This window comes from Oreochromis niloticus, linkage group LG9 (assembly GCF_001858045.2).
Source record: "Oreochromis niloticus isolate F11D_XX linkage group LG9, O_niloticus_UMD_NMBU, whole genome shotgun sequence".
Taxonomy (NCBI): domain Eukaryota; kingdom Metazoa; phylum Chordata; class Actinopteri; order Cichliformes; family Cichlidae; genus Oreochromis; species Oreochromis niloticus.
The window spans coordinates 15,161,692-15,177,534 of NC_031974.2; the positions used below are offsets into that span (position 1 = coordinate 15,161,692).

A 15,843-nucleotide genomic window follows, 5' to 3' on the forward strand; every position below is an offset into this window, starting at 1 on the left:
TAAAAAGTTTGACAGAAAATTAACGCTTTAAGTCTTTCAAGCAAAAAGGCCAAACATTTACCATTCACCGTGTTTAAATGTGAGTACTTGCTGCTTTTATTTCAAAGCCGATTTGATAAGGTTAGGCTTTCGAACTACAGAGGCAAGATGCAATTAAAGGCATCGCCGACAGCTCTCAGGACCAGAGTTGCTATGGTTTATATCTTATTAGTTTTTATGTTTATTTCCTATTGGCTTTTTGTTTTTAATTAATTTTAATTTCACTTCAGTCTGTTGTTTGAAATTGTTTGAAAACGTTTTATAAGACAAAAACCTTTAACTCATACATATATATATTACTTTTATATGCATTACTTTTATTCCATGAGATGTATTAAAAAAAACAGTGCAATGATTTTAACAATGTCTCTCAGTTTTTACCGCACAATGAAGAAATGGTGTCTTAGTAAAATAAAAACCTTCAGCTCTACATTACTGCATTACACTGCAAGAAATAAACGCATCAAACTACAGAACAGGCACTGGCAGCTCATTAGCTGCACTCTATCCAGTTAATTCAAAGAAAACAACCTGAAAACAGTGAAAACACAATAGATTTTCTATTAATTTCATGGTTTGTCTGTTACTTTGATTGCTAGGCAGGTCATGGGTGACGTCTTTGTCAGTAAGAAGGCTGTCAAATCATAAAAATACAGGAAAAAGGCCACAATCTTGACTTCTTTCAGAACTGGCTGGACTTTGGCAGGCCATTTCTGGCCCTGGAGCCATATGTTTGACACCCCTACCTAACAACAAACATGGAGGTCAATACTGATGGCTCTATCTCTGTCATTTAATTTGCTAAGACATTCTGGGATATTGAAAGTTAACTGAATTATTTCCTAAAAACTTAGTTCTACAGACTATTCTCATTTTAGAGGCAATGATCCAAACATGCAGCAGGAAATTTCATTTTATTTCCAAACACTTTAAAATATCTTAAATAAAATATAAAAATCCATAAGTATATAAAACATTATATACATCTTCATGTTTTTTTGTGAGAAAGAGCTTTACACCAAGCCTGTTTAGCGTCACAGTTTCAGTCATCACTCGAAGCCTTTCAGTCACTACAGCTTCCTCAGTTCCTCTATGTGGCCGATGATCTCCTGTGGCATTCCCAGTTCTGACACCACGTCAACGCAGCACTGCAGGAGGAGGTGAAGCTCCTCAGTGGACCCCGAGCAGATCCTTTGTGGCCTGTGAGGAAAGTCCAAGTCCATTGTCTCTCCCTTCCTGCAGCAGTCCGACTCTTCACAGCGCTCCTCACAGCAGCCCCGGTCTGCCCGTTCCACCTCCAGGTCCTCCATGCTCTCGGAGATGTCGCTCACACTGGGTGGAGGATTCTCCAGAGCATTCCTGATACCGTTCGCTATTTTGTCCTCATGCTGCGTGACCCTGTGCAGAAGGTCAGTCACCGAGGATGGGACGGGCTTTTCCGGATGCTGGATCTGGCACCAGCACCATATAGCGCTGCGAGACACAAAGAAACAACAGAGTCACATTCAACGGCACACAAAGGACACTTCAATGACAGTCGGTACAAAAGAGACTCAGGATGTTTCTGTGCAAGAATAAGGCTGAAACCTCTGAGAGAATTTCCATGTGGCATTAACGAGGACTTCTCAATTACTGAGATTTCACTGTAGATGCTGTCTGTTATATTTGATTGTTTATCCTTCATTGAGCACCTATATTGTACGTTTTTGTTTTTTTACAACTTTTATTTATTACAATCTTGTGATTTTTTAGAAACTGAGGAGGGAAAACTTAAATGTCACTCTGTAAAAATTTCTCATGGGACAGTTTCTATTGGCAGGGACAATGACTGACTCTAAACTACATGATTATAGGCAGAGCCCATTCCTGTTGGTGCCTTATTGGCTACTTTAAACACATCCTATTTGAGTCAAGCCCACCTTTTATCAAGTGTTCAGGCTGCTGCTGGTGTAACAGCGTGGGTCATTTTCTTGGCACACTTTGGGCCTCTTAATACCAGCAACATTTAAATTGTTGTGTTTACCCAGCAGGATAACACACCATGCCACAAACCTCAAATCACCTCAACTCTTTTTTTCTTGAACGTGACAGTGAGTTTAGGGTGAAAATTCCCTCCACAGATTTCATGAATTGAGTCCCTGGATTTGGATCTTCTTTTCATATTTTCGTGAGATCATCAAGCCAGTCTCTGCCAATTTTTATCATTTTAATTTAATGTTTATTTGTGCAATACTGGTGGATGGACTGACAGATGAGGTCAGGCAGGAGTCTCTGTAATGAGAGGAGGGAGATGGTGGAAGAGAACCTGGAGGTATGGTCTTTATCTTTTGATCAGGTGTGTAAACCACCCAATTATTTTTAAAAAATCCTTTTTAATTGTGTGTGGACAATGATACGATTAGTCTGTTCCATGTAAACACAGCCACTGATACTGATACTTGACTTCAGTAGGTCACCAGTAAGTGGTCTGACAGTGACATATGATCACAACTTCAAGCCACCGTGTATGGGGCAATTCAGTTAATGAAACTTTAAACTACGGTTTCCACGAGTTATAAAATAAGGCAACAGATTTTTTTTTTTTTTTTAAAGAAAAAAGTCTGCAGACTCCAGGATAGACCCAGAATAAACTGGGCTGGACAGATTACATATCTGTCTGACCTAGCAATGCCTTGGAATCAATCCCCCAGGAGGATATGGAAATTGTGGCTGGGAGCTAGGAGGTCTGGGATACCCTGCTTCGCCTACTCTCACTGCAACTCAACTTTGGATAAGAAGAAGACAATGCCTGGATGAGATACATGTGCAATCAAGGTGCCCAAACCATGTATATCATGAAATTTTAAATAGAAATGTGTATAACCCCTTTAAAATGATGTCACTTTAATATGTGACATCTTATTAGATGTTATCATGTTATTGTAAGGAAAACAATATCACGTGACAAGTCACATGCGGGGCAGATGTATGATGTTATTGATGGTTTACCTGACGATTCCTCTGAGTCGTCCCACAGCCACAGTCTGAGCTGCTCCCTCCTTGAAGCCCAGGTTGAATCCCACCTGAAGCGAGGCCTCCTCACCGGTATCAACTCCGTCCACATACCCGTCCTGGAGAAAACATGAGCGAGTTAAACACAGAAGGACAGCACACCACATCACAAACACACACAGAGGAAGTTTAGCACGCAGAGCCGGTGTGAGTGAACATTTCAGGATCCGATTTTGATGTGAGCTAACTTTACCCTCAGTCGCTTCTTCATGTTGGAGGTCCACTCCTTACTCTGTAAACTAAGCTCGTCCGCACTGTCGTCGAAGACATCTTCTCCGCTCACAGGCAGAGCTTTAACCCAGGACATGACGATTTAAAAGCAAAAACACGTTTCAAACGCACTAGCATCTAAGCTATCTCCTGCTTCTTCTTCTGCGGCTAGCACTTTTTATCCTCGGTAGGAAACTGTATGCACGTGCGCGCCACCCTCTGGCCTGGAGTGCAAAAAGTCGTTAGTCATTCAATTCAACGGCAGTGCTACCGATACCAATGCCGATACCGATATTTTTAATCTATAAAAGCGGCTTATGTAGGGGAGAGCAGTGTGTCATGATCAAGGTTATTATCGTTAACGAAAACTAACGAAATAACGAATAAAAAACATTTTCGTTAACGGAAATAAAAATAAAAACGAGACTTTGCAATAAAAGGAAAACTAACTAAAACTGAAATGACCGTTCACAAAACTAACTAAAATTAACTGAATTTATAGAGAAAATGTGTTTAGTTTTCGTTGATGTGTATGTGTCATACGTTAGTCTAGGGCAGGGGTCGGCAACCCGCGGCTCTTTAGTCCTTATAGTGCGGCTCCGCGTGGTTTGGGAAAATAAATTAGAAGTATTTCGCTGAAGTGTATTTTATTTATGTTAGTTCTTTTAAACTTGTAGTTCTAAATTGGAAGATTATTGTGATATTGAAATATAAATATAAAATTATATTCTATTATTTTTTCCTCGCTCAATATAAGCGTCACACTCGCGGAAGCCGGTATTCCCGCCGAAACACCGTGCATTTATCGAGACTTTCAACCCCAGGTAGGCCAGTTATGGATATTCGGATCCACATTATGTCAGCAGCTCCACCGTGAACTATGTTAAAGACAAACACTGCTCACGCCTCACAGACGACAGATGACAGCTTATAGTCCTGCGTAAACTGACTTCGCACAGCACCGATTAGCAGACGCTGTGAGCAGAGGTTCAGGAGCAGAAGTCCCATTGTAAACACATCACGGCAGACCCGACGATGTTTGCATGAACGCGCTTTTCAGCATCTCTTTATTGACCACTTTTCACACACGGCTGCTGTACGCATACAGCCGGCTGTAGCTTCGCAGCTCACAGCCCGACACACACCACCACCACCAACAACAACAACAACAGCAGAGAGAGCACAGACTTTAAGGCGGCGAGGCGTGATTGCGGGTGCCGCTCAGGTGCGTCCGCCTCCCCTGCAGCGGCGCTGCAGACCACGCCCCCGCCGCACGCATTAACAAGGTAAAATACATATTTAGGCAGAATTTTGCAAATATCTATTTTTCATTTTTCAGCAGCATAGAGCTTTTTTTACCAATTATTTTTTAATAGTCAGGTCAAGGCTCCAAAAGCCCAAAGGAGATATAAGGGAGGCGGCTCACAACAGTTTTTGTTTGCTACATGGATCATTTTAGTTCAGCTGGGTGTCTTTGCTTTTGTTATATTTCTTTAAGAGTTCAAAATGTGTTGATTACATAAATAAAATGTAATTTTCTCTGTAGCACTTCATGGATTTCATAAGCAGCACACCTTAGTTCTTCAGACAAAGGTAGAAAACAATATATACAGTGTTATCTTCATTTTAGATGTCAAAAAGTATTTGCGGCTCCCAGTGTTTTCTTTTGTGTGGAAACCGGGTCCAAGTGGCTCTTTGGGTGGAAAAGGTTGCAGACCCCTGGTCTAGGGTGAGAATGAAGTGTATTTTCCAGGTTATGTTCTTGCTGTGCCTTATTATGCCTGCAGGTGGCAAGTACCTCAGTCGGGTCGTCTGTGTTGCCGCTCCGTCCACGAGTCCAATTTGGGATTACTTTGAATATGACTGTGTTTTGGATAAAGCAAGTGTCTTGTAGTGGAACGAGACAAATTATGAGGGACATTTCTAAAGGGAAAAAAATCCCACAAACCTTAAAGTGCACTTGAAAAGCTCACACAAGAAGGCTAACCTAGCTTACCTGGAGAAGGTAAGGGAGCACGCCCAACCCTCATTCCCAGAAACAGAAGCTAACACCAGGCAAGGCAGCGTGATGCACCCCGAGACAACAGGACTGGGATATCTACATAACTGTGTGAGTCAATTGCCTTAACACCCGGTGCTGCAAGAGTTAATAGTCTCATTGGGGCCAAGATATACGTTTTATAGTTGCCTGGTATCAATGGTTGTTCATCTGCCTTTATTTATTTATTTAAAGAACCCATAGGTGGGAACGTGAGTTGTCTGTCTCTGCGTGTTAGCCCTGCAACAGACAGGCGACCTGTCCAGGGTGCAGGGTATGGTAGCTGGAATAACAACATACCCAAGGATAAGCAGAAGAGAATGACTGATATGATGAAACTGGGATTTTGTTACACTTAATTATTGCAAACACAACTAAAACTATAACTGAAACTAATCAAAACTAAACTGAAACTAAGGATTTTCAAAAAAATAAAAACTAAACTAAACTAGCAAACAATTGGTAAAAACTAATTAAAACTAATATAAAATTGAAAATCTGAAGTCAAAACTAAATAAAAATAAAAACTAATGAAAATTGCAAAACTATTAAAACCCTGGTCATGATTTATGAGATAATCATCATATTTTTAATGACCGCTAAATCATTGTGATTTTTACTTTCCACAGTACGTACTTAACATAGCAAAACACACTTTTTAGATTTTTGTGTATTTTGAAACTGTGTTATTTGGACACCTGGACTGTAAATGTACCCGTCTCTGAAGGTTCAGCTTGTATAGATTATGTATTATAGGCTATAAACAAAATAAACATGAAAATCAATATAGAAAGGTTCAGACATTTTTCATACTGTGTTTTGAGGTATATATTTTTTTTTCCAAAAGAAATACTTTAATGTAATTCAATGAGCTACATAGTAAGCTTAGAGGATAGAAACAAAGCATCAATCCTATCACACTAATCTAATACCAATACCAGTGTCGATATCGACGCTATCGATATCTGGATTAATCCACCCACCTCTTCTGGGAGTGCCGAAGTAATTTTAGTTCAAGGGCCAATGTGTGTCCAAATTCAGGGGCTGCGGTAGGAAAAAAACAAAAACAAGAAAAAAACAGCACAAGAAAACAATAAATTTTTAAAAAGAAGAGTATAAAAGCATAATGAACCATGCAACCAGGATGATTTTATACAAGTCTTTGAGTTTGTATTGATAAGAAAACATTTATTTATCCATCCTGCATTAAAATTTCATGTCAGAAAGTGACAAGTGATTGTGACATTAAGTAAAAAGTTAAAGTAAATTGTTTGAACTGGGTGTGATCTTAAAATTAAGAACTAAAAGTAGAAAAAAATTAAAAGAAAAACACAAAATCGAAGACAATAAAAACCAATAATAAATAAATGTTAAAAAAAATTAATAAAATACAGCTATCCGCACCCTGGATAGGTCAGCAGCCTATCCCAAGCCAAGTTACATATAAGGTGAATTATTCTGATCTCACATTCACGCTCTGCATAGTTACATCTTTGTTTTACTTGAAGGAGACAATTTGTGCAAAGAAACAATCTGAGCTTCTGTTTCACTGACAGCCTGTCTGTGATGGTTTGTACGCATACACATGAACCAAAAGTCAATTCAAGAAGGTCTTATTTTAAGGGTGGAATTTCCCTTTAAAGAACACTCTTCCTCGGTGGTATTGATGTGTAAAATGACATCCTGGAGTGCGCACTGCCACCTAGTGATTTTACCCAGCAGGCACTGACAGTTTGAGCCTGCAGAGGGCGCTGAAGACCTACTTTAAAACTGAGTGTGGTCCACACTGGCACTACATCAACGCCATCATCATCACCATCATCACTGTGGTCCAGCTCAGAAGGTTTCCTGCGACCTGTTTGCTTTATTCTCATCCTCTAATTCTTTTTATATTTTTATCTGTTTTTTTTTATCATCATAATTACACAGAGGATGCTTCATCTGTCAGTACTGCTTGTTTTGTTTTATTACTTAATAATTGCAACATACTTATACATACTTGAGTATGTAAACCATCATCATGTTTGATTGCAAGGTTTTTAAGATAAAATGGAAGGATTAAAAATACGGGTTTGGGCATTTCTTTAGTGTTTGTAATTATGCACTGTTGAGAGGATTATTTGGAGAGGCAGCGATTAGTGAAAATTCTTACAGCATCCCAATTAAATCAAATAATAAGTCAAAATGAGGCTTGGGTGTGGCATATGTTTATATGTAGCATATAGCAAGATTATATAAACACCAGAACAACACAAAGAAGGAAAAATAAGCAATAATGTAATTTTCCATGTAGCTCTTCAGGACTTGTTGTAAAGGACCTTTTATTAGTGCTGTGCATAGCTGTAAATCTTGGCATAAAGAGCAATATTGCAGATACCAGTACCAATATTGACACTTTTGACTAAGGAAGGCAGCTTATGTAGGCCCAGACCAGTGTGTTATGATTTATCAAATGATTTATCATTCATTTGCAAATTGTGAACACATTTGATTGACCACTAATTTCCTGTGATGTTAATTTTTCACAATAATTATTTAACACAAACACACCTTTCAGCCATCCATGCTTTTTAAAACTGTAAATATAAATGTGTTACATACTATAAATAAAATAGACCTGACATTCAACACAAAACATTTTTCATAGTGTCTATTTAAGGTTTATTTTTATTAAAAAAGATCCTCAAGGACAGAAACAAAGTATTGATCTAACATGATTGATACTGACATCGATCATGTTAGTATCGATCTAATACCAATATCAGCATTGGTATTGATACTATCATTATTTGGATCGATCCCACCTTTTCTTTTCTTTTTAATTTAAAAACCAGCTGATTAGCAAAATATGGAAGAATATAAATGCAAAATAAATTAATCTTGTGTATTTCACAATAAAACATAATTTTAGAGTGCCAGAAACCGCTTAGACGCCACTGCTCGAATCACAGTCCGGTGCATCTTTACAGCTTCCTGTTTAAGTTTTCAAAGAAGGAAATGTCATCTGTCATGACAAACACATTATTCACTCATCCATAATGCATCTCACCTCCCTTTTTCCCACTGTTGAGAAGAGAGAGTGGGAGAAATGGGGGAAAAATAAAACAAGCTCCTTGTTTTATTTTCAGATTTTCTCATTCTTCATGCCACGCTTTAAGGAAAACACAGGAGAGAGTGGACAGCGGGTAAATGCATTTCACCTTGGTGGAGTGCATTTGCAGCCGTGGACAACAATGGCCTTGAGAATACTCTGAGGCCACGGTGGAGTTGTCTCTGTTCTGGAAATGGAGTCGGCCCGGAGGCCTCATTCGCGGCAGCCACACCTTCAGTCCCCCTCGCTCAAAGAGTCAAAACAACCAGCCGGGGCAATCACCTGACACATTTCCATCCAATTTCCACTGCAGAATGTGTTCATTTTCAGGCTAATGGCATGTCATTTTGCAGGAGCCTTTGGTCAAGAATTAATCCTGGAATCAAAACAGATTTTCCGGGGAGCAATCTTCCATCAAGTATTGATTTTTTTACACTCACGGAGCCTGTACTCCCTAATTTAACCTGACAGCCAGCAGCACAATGGACTGGGAGCACCTTGGCGTCTCACAGAGGGAGCTCTCCTCCTCCTCCTCCTCCTTTTTCTCCACGAAGTGAAAGAGAGATTGGGAATGGGGGAGAAAAAAAAGGACTCCCTGATGTATAAAACAAAGAGCACTGGTTACAGAAAACAGAGAGCTAAAGCTTCCGTCTCTCTGTTTTACCTCTAATTATGTTTTCTAGGATAGTGCAACTTGGGCAGGTGAGGCTGAGAGGCGAAGAAGGGAGAGTGTTCTGGGGCCATCAGCTATCATTATGGGCCTGTTGACATCTGCCTGTCTTTGAGTGATTCTCATCTGTGATTTCCCCTGGCCATTTTCTGCAGATGCATGAAGAGGGGTTTCATCATGGCCCCATAAAAAAGGCCCAAAGTGTCCGCGCAGGCCTTCACTAATAAGAAAGCAAAGACGTGTCCGACCATGTCACACTCCTCTCCCATCCATATCCGCTCTCTTGATGCCTTCAGATATGCAATCATTCTCTTTTCTCTCCCTCTCCCCCTCTGTGTGTGCTGTAAGTATACTATACCCTATGTAGAGGTCAGTGGGATGAGAGGATGATGGAGGGCAGGGCCGGTTATTTTCCTCTAGCTCTTAAAGCTGCGATGACCCATGCGCAGAAGAGTTGCACTTTGCCAGAGGGGCTTTTTCACGCGCTGCTTACAAACTACCTGACAGAAGGGAAACTGTTTCACTTTTTAATCTGCCGCCTGTAACTCATGATCGTCCATTTCAAACAACATATGGAGCGGCGTTTCTGTTTGGTCACGAGATTAGGGCACAAGTTTGCAGCACTTTTCCTGGTGCTAAATGGATACGACGAGCCCCCAAACTCTTTATGCATAAATATGGTATACGTGTTATCCAAATCACCAGTGTTTCCAGTATACAGATGTTTTTCTTTTTCAGTATGGAAAGCAAAGGCAAGAGCTTGTGCTCATACATCTGGTGATTTTTTTTCCATTAAAAAAAGGAAAAAAGGAAACCATCTTGATTTGGATTAAATTCCAGTTTATCCATTTTAAATAAAAGAAAGATCCGGTTAGCATAGTCGTGACTTTTTCTGGAGAAAATCTGATGTTTAGAGAAATAAACTATTTTTTCCCCTGAGTTGACAAGGCATCTGTCAGAGGACAAAGGATGCATGCCCTCAGCGTTGCTATGGCTTCTGCTCTAAGAGACTGTACAGACATAATTAAGGTGACGAGTTAAGTGTTTTATTTACATACAGTATATATATATATAATCCTGACCCACTGAGATAAAAGATATACTGATAAAACATTTTGTCACAAACTGAAATTGCTGTATTTCATTTGATTTTGACTTATTACACAATTAAACCTGCTCAGAAGAAGTATTACTTGTCCACTTTAATGTCTATCTTACTACTTATGGGAGCAACTTCTGGATGAATGCTACCAGATTCAGTGTAAACAGCATTTTCAAAGACATCACCTGTGTCATAAAACTTAAAAATTACGAGTGAAATTTTTGGAACAAAGCACGTGAGCTATAGTCTGTATACGAAAGATGGACATGGCCACTGTGACATCATCCGCCAGTTAGTGAAGTCATGTTATGAAGCCTTAGACTCACCTTTTCTTTTTTTTTGTAGTCCCATCCTAAAGCATACCCTACTTTATTGTTTTTATTGTTTTTTTGGACTCTGGTGGTAACATAACATGTTATGTTCAGAAGGACGTGAATCTAGTGTTTACTGAAGTCATAGGCAGAGTGAGTACACCTTCTCAACAATCAAACTTCTTTTGATTGCCTGCTGACACATTAACTTCACTTTTCAAACAAAAAAAAATAGATATATTTGTTTACAGTCTGGAGGATTACACCAATCAGGCATACCATTTTGACCACCTGCCTAATATTGTGTTGGGTTGCACTGTCTATTCTGGCACCTGTCTATCAGAACAACTTGTTGGATCGGACCGGACAGGCCATCCTTCGCTCTCCACTTGCACCACTGAGCTTTAGCTTCCCATGACCTTGTCTCTGGTTCATCACTTTTCCTTCTAGGACCACTTTTCATCGATACTGACCACTGCAGACCGTGAACACCCCAGACAGCACTGATTTGCAACCGTGGTTCAGGGGATTGGGAAGCTCATCTTGTAACCAGAAGGTTGCCGGTTCGATCCCCAGCTCTGTCTGTCCTGGTTGTTGTGTCCTTGGGCAAGACACTTCACCCTACTGCCTACTGGTGTTGGCCAGAGGGGCCGATGGCGCGATATGGTAGCCTCACTTCTGTCAGCCTGCCCCAGGGCAGCTGTGGCTACAACTGTGGTTTGCCTCCACCAGTGTGTGAATGTGACAGTGAATGAATAGTGGAATTGTAAAGCTCTTTGAGTGTCTAGAAAAGCGCTATATAAATGCAATCCATCATTATTATTATTATTATTATTATTATTACCCCCTGGTCCAATTCTATTGCTCACATGCCCATTGTTGGTGCACAGCTGCACAGTGGTCAGCATGGGCGCTCTTGACTGGTCTCCAGCTGTACATCCTCATGCACAAAAAACTTTGATGCACTGTGTATTCTGACACCTTTCTATCAGAACAACTTGTAGGGTCGGAACGCACGGGCCATCCTTCGCTCCCCACTTGCACCACTGAGCTTCAGCTTCCTATGGCCTTGTCTCTGGTTTATCACTTTTCCTTCTTGGACCACTTTTCATCGATACTGACCACTGCAGACAGTGAACGCCCCACAGGAGCTGCAGTGGAGTTGCTCTGACTTGGTCGTCTAGCCATCACGTTTTTGGTTCTTGTGAAACTTACTCAAATCCTTACGCTGGCCCATTTTCCTGTTTCTAACACATCAGCTTAGAGGACAAATTGTTCACTTGCTCCCTAATATATCCTACTCGCTTCATAATGTTGTGCCTGATTGGTGTAAGTCCACTTTCTTTTTGTTGTATACTGTTGAATGTATTACTATATGTTCAAAAGTGCTGCCTCACCTACTTGTTACACCTACAGGAGCTGCCCGACCATGGAAGCCCACGCCATGAAGCTCCCTGCACACAGTTATTGTGCTGATGTTAATGCACAAAAACTTTATGCACTATGCACCTCAGCACTCTCATATCCCACTGTGTAACTTTATGTGATCTGCAGTTTCGTGTCCATTTGCTGTGGTTCCTAAACACTTCCATTTAATAATAACACCACTTACAGCTGAAGGGAAGAAATTTCACAAACTGACTTGTTCCAAGAGCAGCATCCTGTTACAGCTCCACACTTGAATTGAGAGCTCTTTACACCGACCTATTTTTTCACAAATGTTTGTAAAGGTATAATAAAATATAATGCAAGGTCAAAGTAACATCATGTATTTAATCAGGAACAAAAATCAGTTAGTGATGGGGCCTTCAGCTATATTACACATAAAGGTTTTATTTTATTTTTGCCAAATATCCAAGTGTTTGGCTTGTTTACTCTGTTCAGAAGTCATGCATTCAGTATTTGTATTTTTACAGCTAAAAGCTTGTATTAAAGAGCTGGATGTGAACTATTCATCGAAGCGTTATTGACCATTTTCTTTATAGATCGTGTTTGTGTGAAGCAGGTGGGAAGCAGAGTGAGCAGGCGCGCAGCTGCAGCTTCTCCCCAGGTTTGCTCGTGGTACTTTGCAAACACACTCCCGCTCTAAAACAGAGACATCACGGCCTAAAGACATGCATTCAAAACCCGGGCTGCAAGAAAGTTAAATGGGCCGATGCAATCAGCTGCTGAAGTCAGACAGGTGTCTCTGTAAAGACCAGGCTATTAACTCCTCTACCTGCAAATACCTCGCATTGTGTCATTGCTAATAACGCTGAAAAAAAGGGCAGGGGAAAAAAAAACAAAACAGAAACAAGAGTGAAAGCAAAAGGGATCATATGCATGGCCAACCTCGATTGCATGTGAGGATTGGTAATTGCACCCCCAGAGGCATCTGGGTGTGCAGAGCAGCAAAGTGGGAGACGCCTGAGCAGCTCGGGCTTCACAGTCAGTGTACCAACATCTCAACCCCGAGGAGGAAGTGAAAACAAGAAGGCGGAGGAGCGGAGGGTGAGGGATATACAGACAGTTCATTTACCCAGAACATCAGCCCACCGCGCATTGTCTGAAAGATAAGGAAAGTGAATGCATCATGCCTGATGGAAAACAAAGGCAGCAATTTAAAACCATCTGCATCCAACACATGCACTCTCTCCCTCCACCTTTCTGTTTCTGTGTCCTGACTGATATTGAAACATAATCCATTTGGAGCGCCGACATGTCATTATATTTCTGCTCCCTCTCCCCATTCAGGACAATTTCAGGTGGCTGCAGGTTGAACAGGAATGTTTTATTTCAACCAGTCAGACAGTCAAGAGTCTTCACTTTGAATCTGCTCAGAAGACAAAAAAACCTCCCCCAAAACACTGAGATACAAAAACAGGACTTACAGTTTTACTTTAAATTCTTCTTAAGGAGACCTCAGCTGCTCCTGCTAGCTTCTGCAGGTTCAGAAATAAATATATATATTTATATATAAAAAACAATAATTCACAAAGATTCAGAGATCAAAACTCGTCTTTACTGGGCGACTGTCTTTACTAGAAACATCACACACCACAAAGGCCTCTGACTACTGTTTTCTGCACTTAGATCTTAGCAAAGAAAGAAGAAAAGAATCAAATGTAGGTTTTCCAAGAGTTTTCTTCAAAATACGTGTTGAGTCTTCCTTTTGTTTTACTGTGTATTTCTCTAAGCCAGTGGTTCTCAAACTGTGGGGTGCAGGGGCCCCACTGGTGGGGCGTGGATGACCGGGGGGGTAAAACATGAAGGGAAAACGAAATGATATTTTACCAAAAAACACAACTTAGATGATTTTTTTTATTGTTAACAAATGCTAAAAATTGGAGAGTGTGAACTTTTTTTTGGCTTATGAATTTGGGCATACAAGAGTGAGTTTGTGAAACACTGCAAAAGCATTTTCACTTATTATGCTTAATATCCTTCATTAGATACTCAGAGGAGTTCGCTTATAACTCAATCTACTATAAAATGCTAAACGCTCAGAAGTGTTTGTTGGGAAAAAACATAAATACAACACTGAATTATATTTGTCAACTCTTAAGTTTGGAAAGTTTAGAATATAAAAGATGTCAGAAGCTTGACCCACACTAAAGTAAGTATGTTCAAATTTAATTTTTAAGTATCATTTTAATATAATTTTAATGAAGACATTACTAATCCATGTAATCAGTTAGGTCTTTGGTCTATTTCTAAAATCTAAAGTTATTTAGTTTTATTTATAAATATGACAAAGGAAGCTGGAAAAAGGTTAGATTATGGGAGTTTTTGTTTTTTTAAAAATGTATAAAATGATTTTACAATAATTTATTAATCAGTTTTTGGACTAACTGTTTCAGCTTTATTGCACACTCAGTCACCAGAGGCACCAAACCTACTTTGTTTTTCTTTATTTTTCACCTTCCTAGTGCCTGGTCAGGCCCCTATTTTAAGATCTGTCTTAATTTCTAAACCTTGTTTAGATTCAACAAGATGCTGGATAACATTTGTCAGAGATTTTGGTCCATATTGACATTAGAGCATCACACAGTTGCTGCAGATAGGTTGGCTTCACATCCATGGCGCTGTAGAGTTTTAAAAATGCTTAGTTGGTGCTAAGAAAATATCCCCTACACCGATGATATAAAGCAGGATGCATCCATGCTTTCATATTTAGACTAAATTCTGACTCTACCATCTGAATGTGGCAGCAGAAATCAAGACTCATCAGACCAGGAAAGATTTTCCAATGTGTTACTCTCCAGTCTGGCGAGCCAAAATGAATTGTAACCTCAGTTTCCTGTTCTTAGAGTAGCATCTGGTGTGGTGTTCTGCTGCTGCTGCAGAAGACCACACCAGATGCCACTTGTTACTTTTGAAACAAACTCAAATAACTATTTGTTACTCTGGTTATAACGAGTGGTTATTTGACTTACCAACCTATCAGCTTGAAGCAGTTTGACCTCTTCTCCTCTGACACCAACAAGGCATCTTTATCCAGAGAGATGCAACTCACTGGATATTTTCACTGGAGCACATCACGTTCAAAAGCACTTAAATGACCTTTCCTTCCCTTTCTGCTCAGTTTGAAATTTAGCAAGTTATCTTGATCATGTCCACATGCCTAAATGCATTTAACTGCTGCCATGTGACTGGCTGATTAAATATTTACGTAAATGAGCAGTTGCAAAAGGTAAAAGTGGCTGGCAAGTGTAGAAGAAGAGGTTGTTTTATGAAGATGATCAGCTTTGTACATTTTAACCTTTGATTTTGCTGTTTTCTTTGTACTTTTATCTTCTGTTTTGTCTTATTCTGACATACAGTATCCTAAGCTGAAACTGAAAGAGCATTAATAAAGGTTCTCTAAGTACATTCATATCATTTTTTGAGCAGTTTTGTGAGTGTGAGGAGATTCCTTTGTATACATTCCTTTGATCAGCTAATAAAAAAACACTTTCAAATGTTTATGATGTCTCAACATAGTTTGATTCCCTTTACAAAAAGTATGAAGAGCATCAACAACAGACAGGCTTTAGCAATAGGATTCAGCGTTCTTGATTCAACAAGATTTAAGTGGTTAAAACTTAAAAATTGTGCACAAATAAGAACAAAACTTGTCAGCGTGACACATTCATACCCTATTCACGACTGATTCATGACTGATAAAAAGCTCGACATTTACTCCATAATATATGATGAGAGCTCCTTTTAACTGAGCCGTTAGACTTCAATCAAAAGCCGTGCGGTGCTGCTGCAGAGAGAGGATGGAAAGTAAACTTTTATCAGCAGCAGAATACAAACAGCTCAAGAAAACAGATATGGGTCAGGAGCTGCATCTGCACAATTACATTG

The 15,843-nt window shown here is 39.8% G+C and overlaps 1 protein-coding gene across 1 annotated transcript; it reads right to left on the bottom strand.

The window, feature by feature from the left end:
• Window positions 1–938: 938 nt before the first annotated feature.
• On the bottom strand, window positions 939–3,504 carry otulina (OTU deubiquitinase with linear linkage specificity a). The gene is made up of 3 exons (XM_003439243.5): window positions 3,284–3,504; window positions 3,028–3,149; window positions 939–1,512 (listed from the first exon to the last, which is right to left on the bottom strand). Exons 1-3 carry the CDS (start codon window positions 3,395–3,397, stop codon window positions 1,110–1,112), a joined length of 639 nt encoding a protein of 212 aa, XP_003439291.1. The 5' UTR covers window positions 3,398–3,504; the 3' UTR covers window positions 939–1,109.
• Window positions 3,505–15,843: the final 12,339 nt, after the last annotated feature.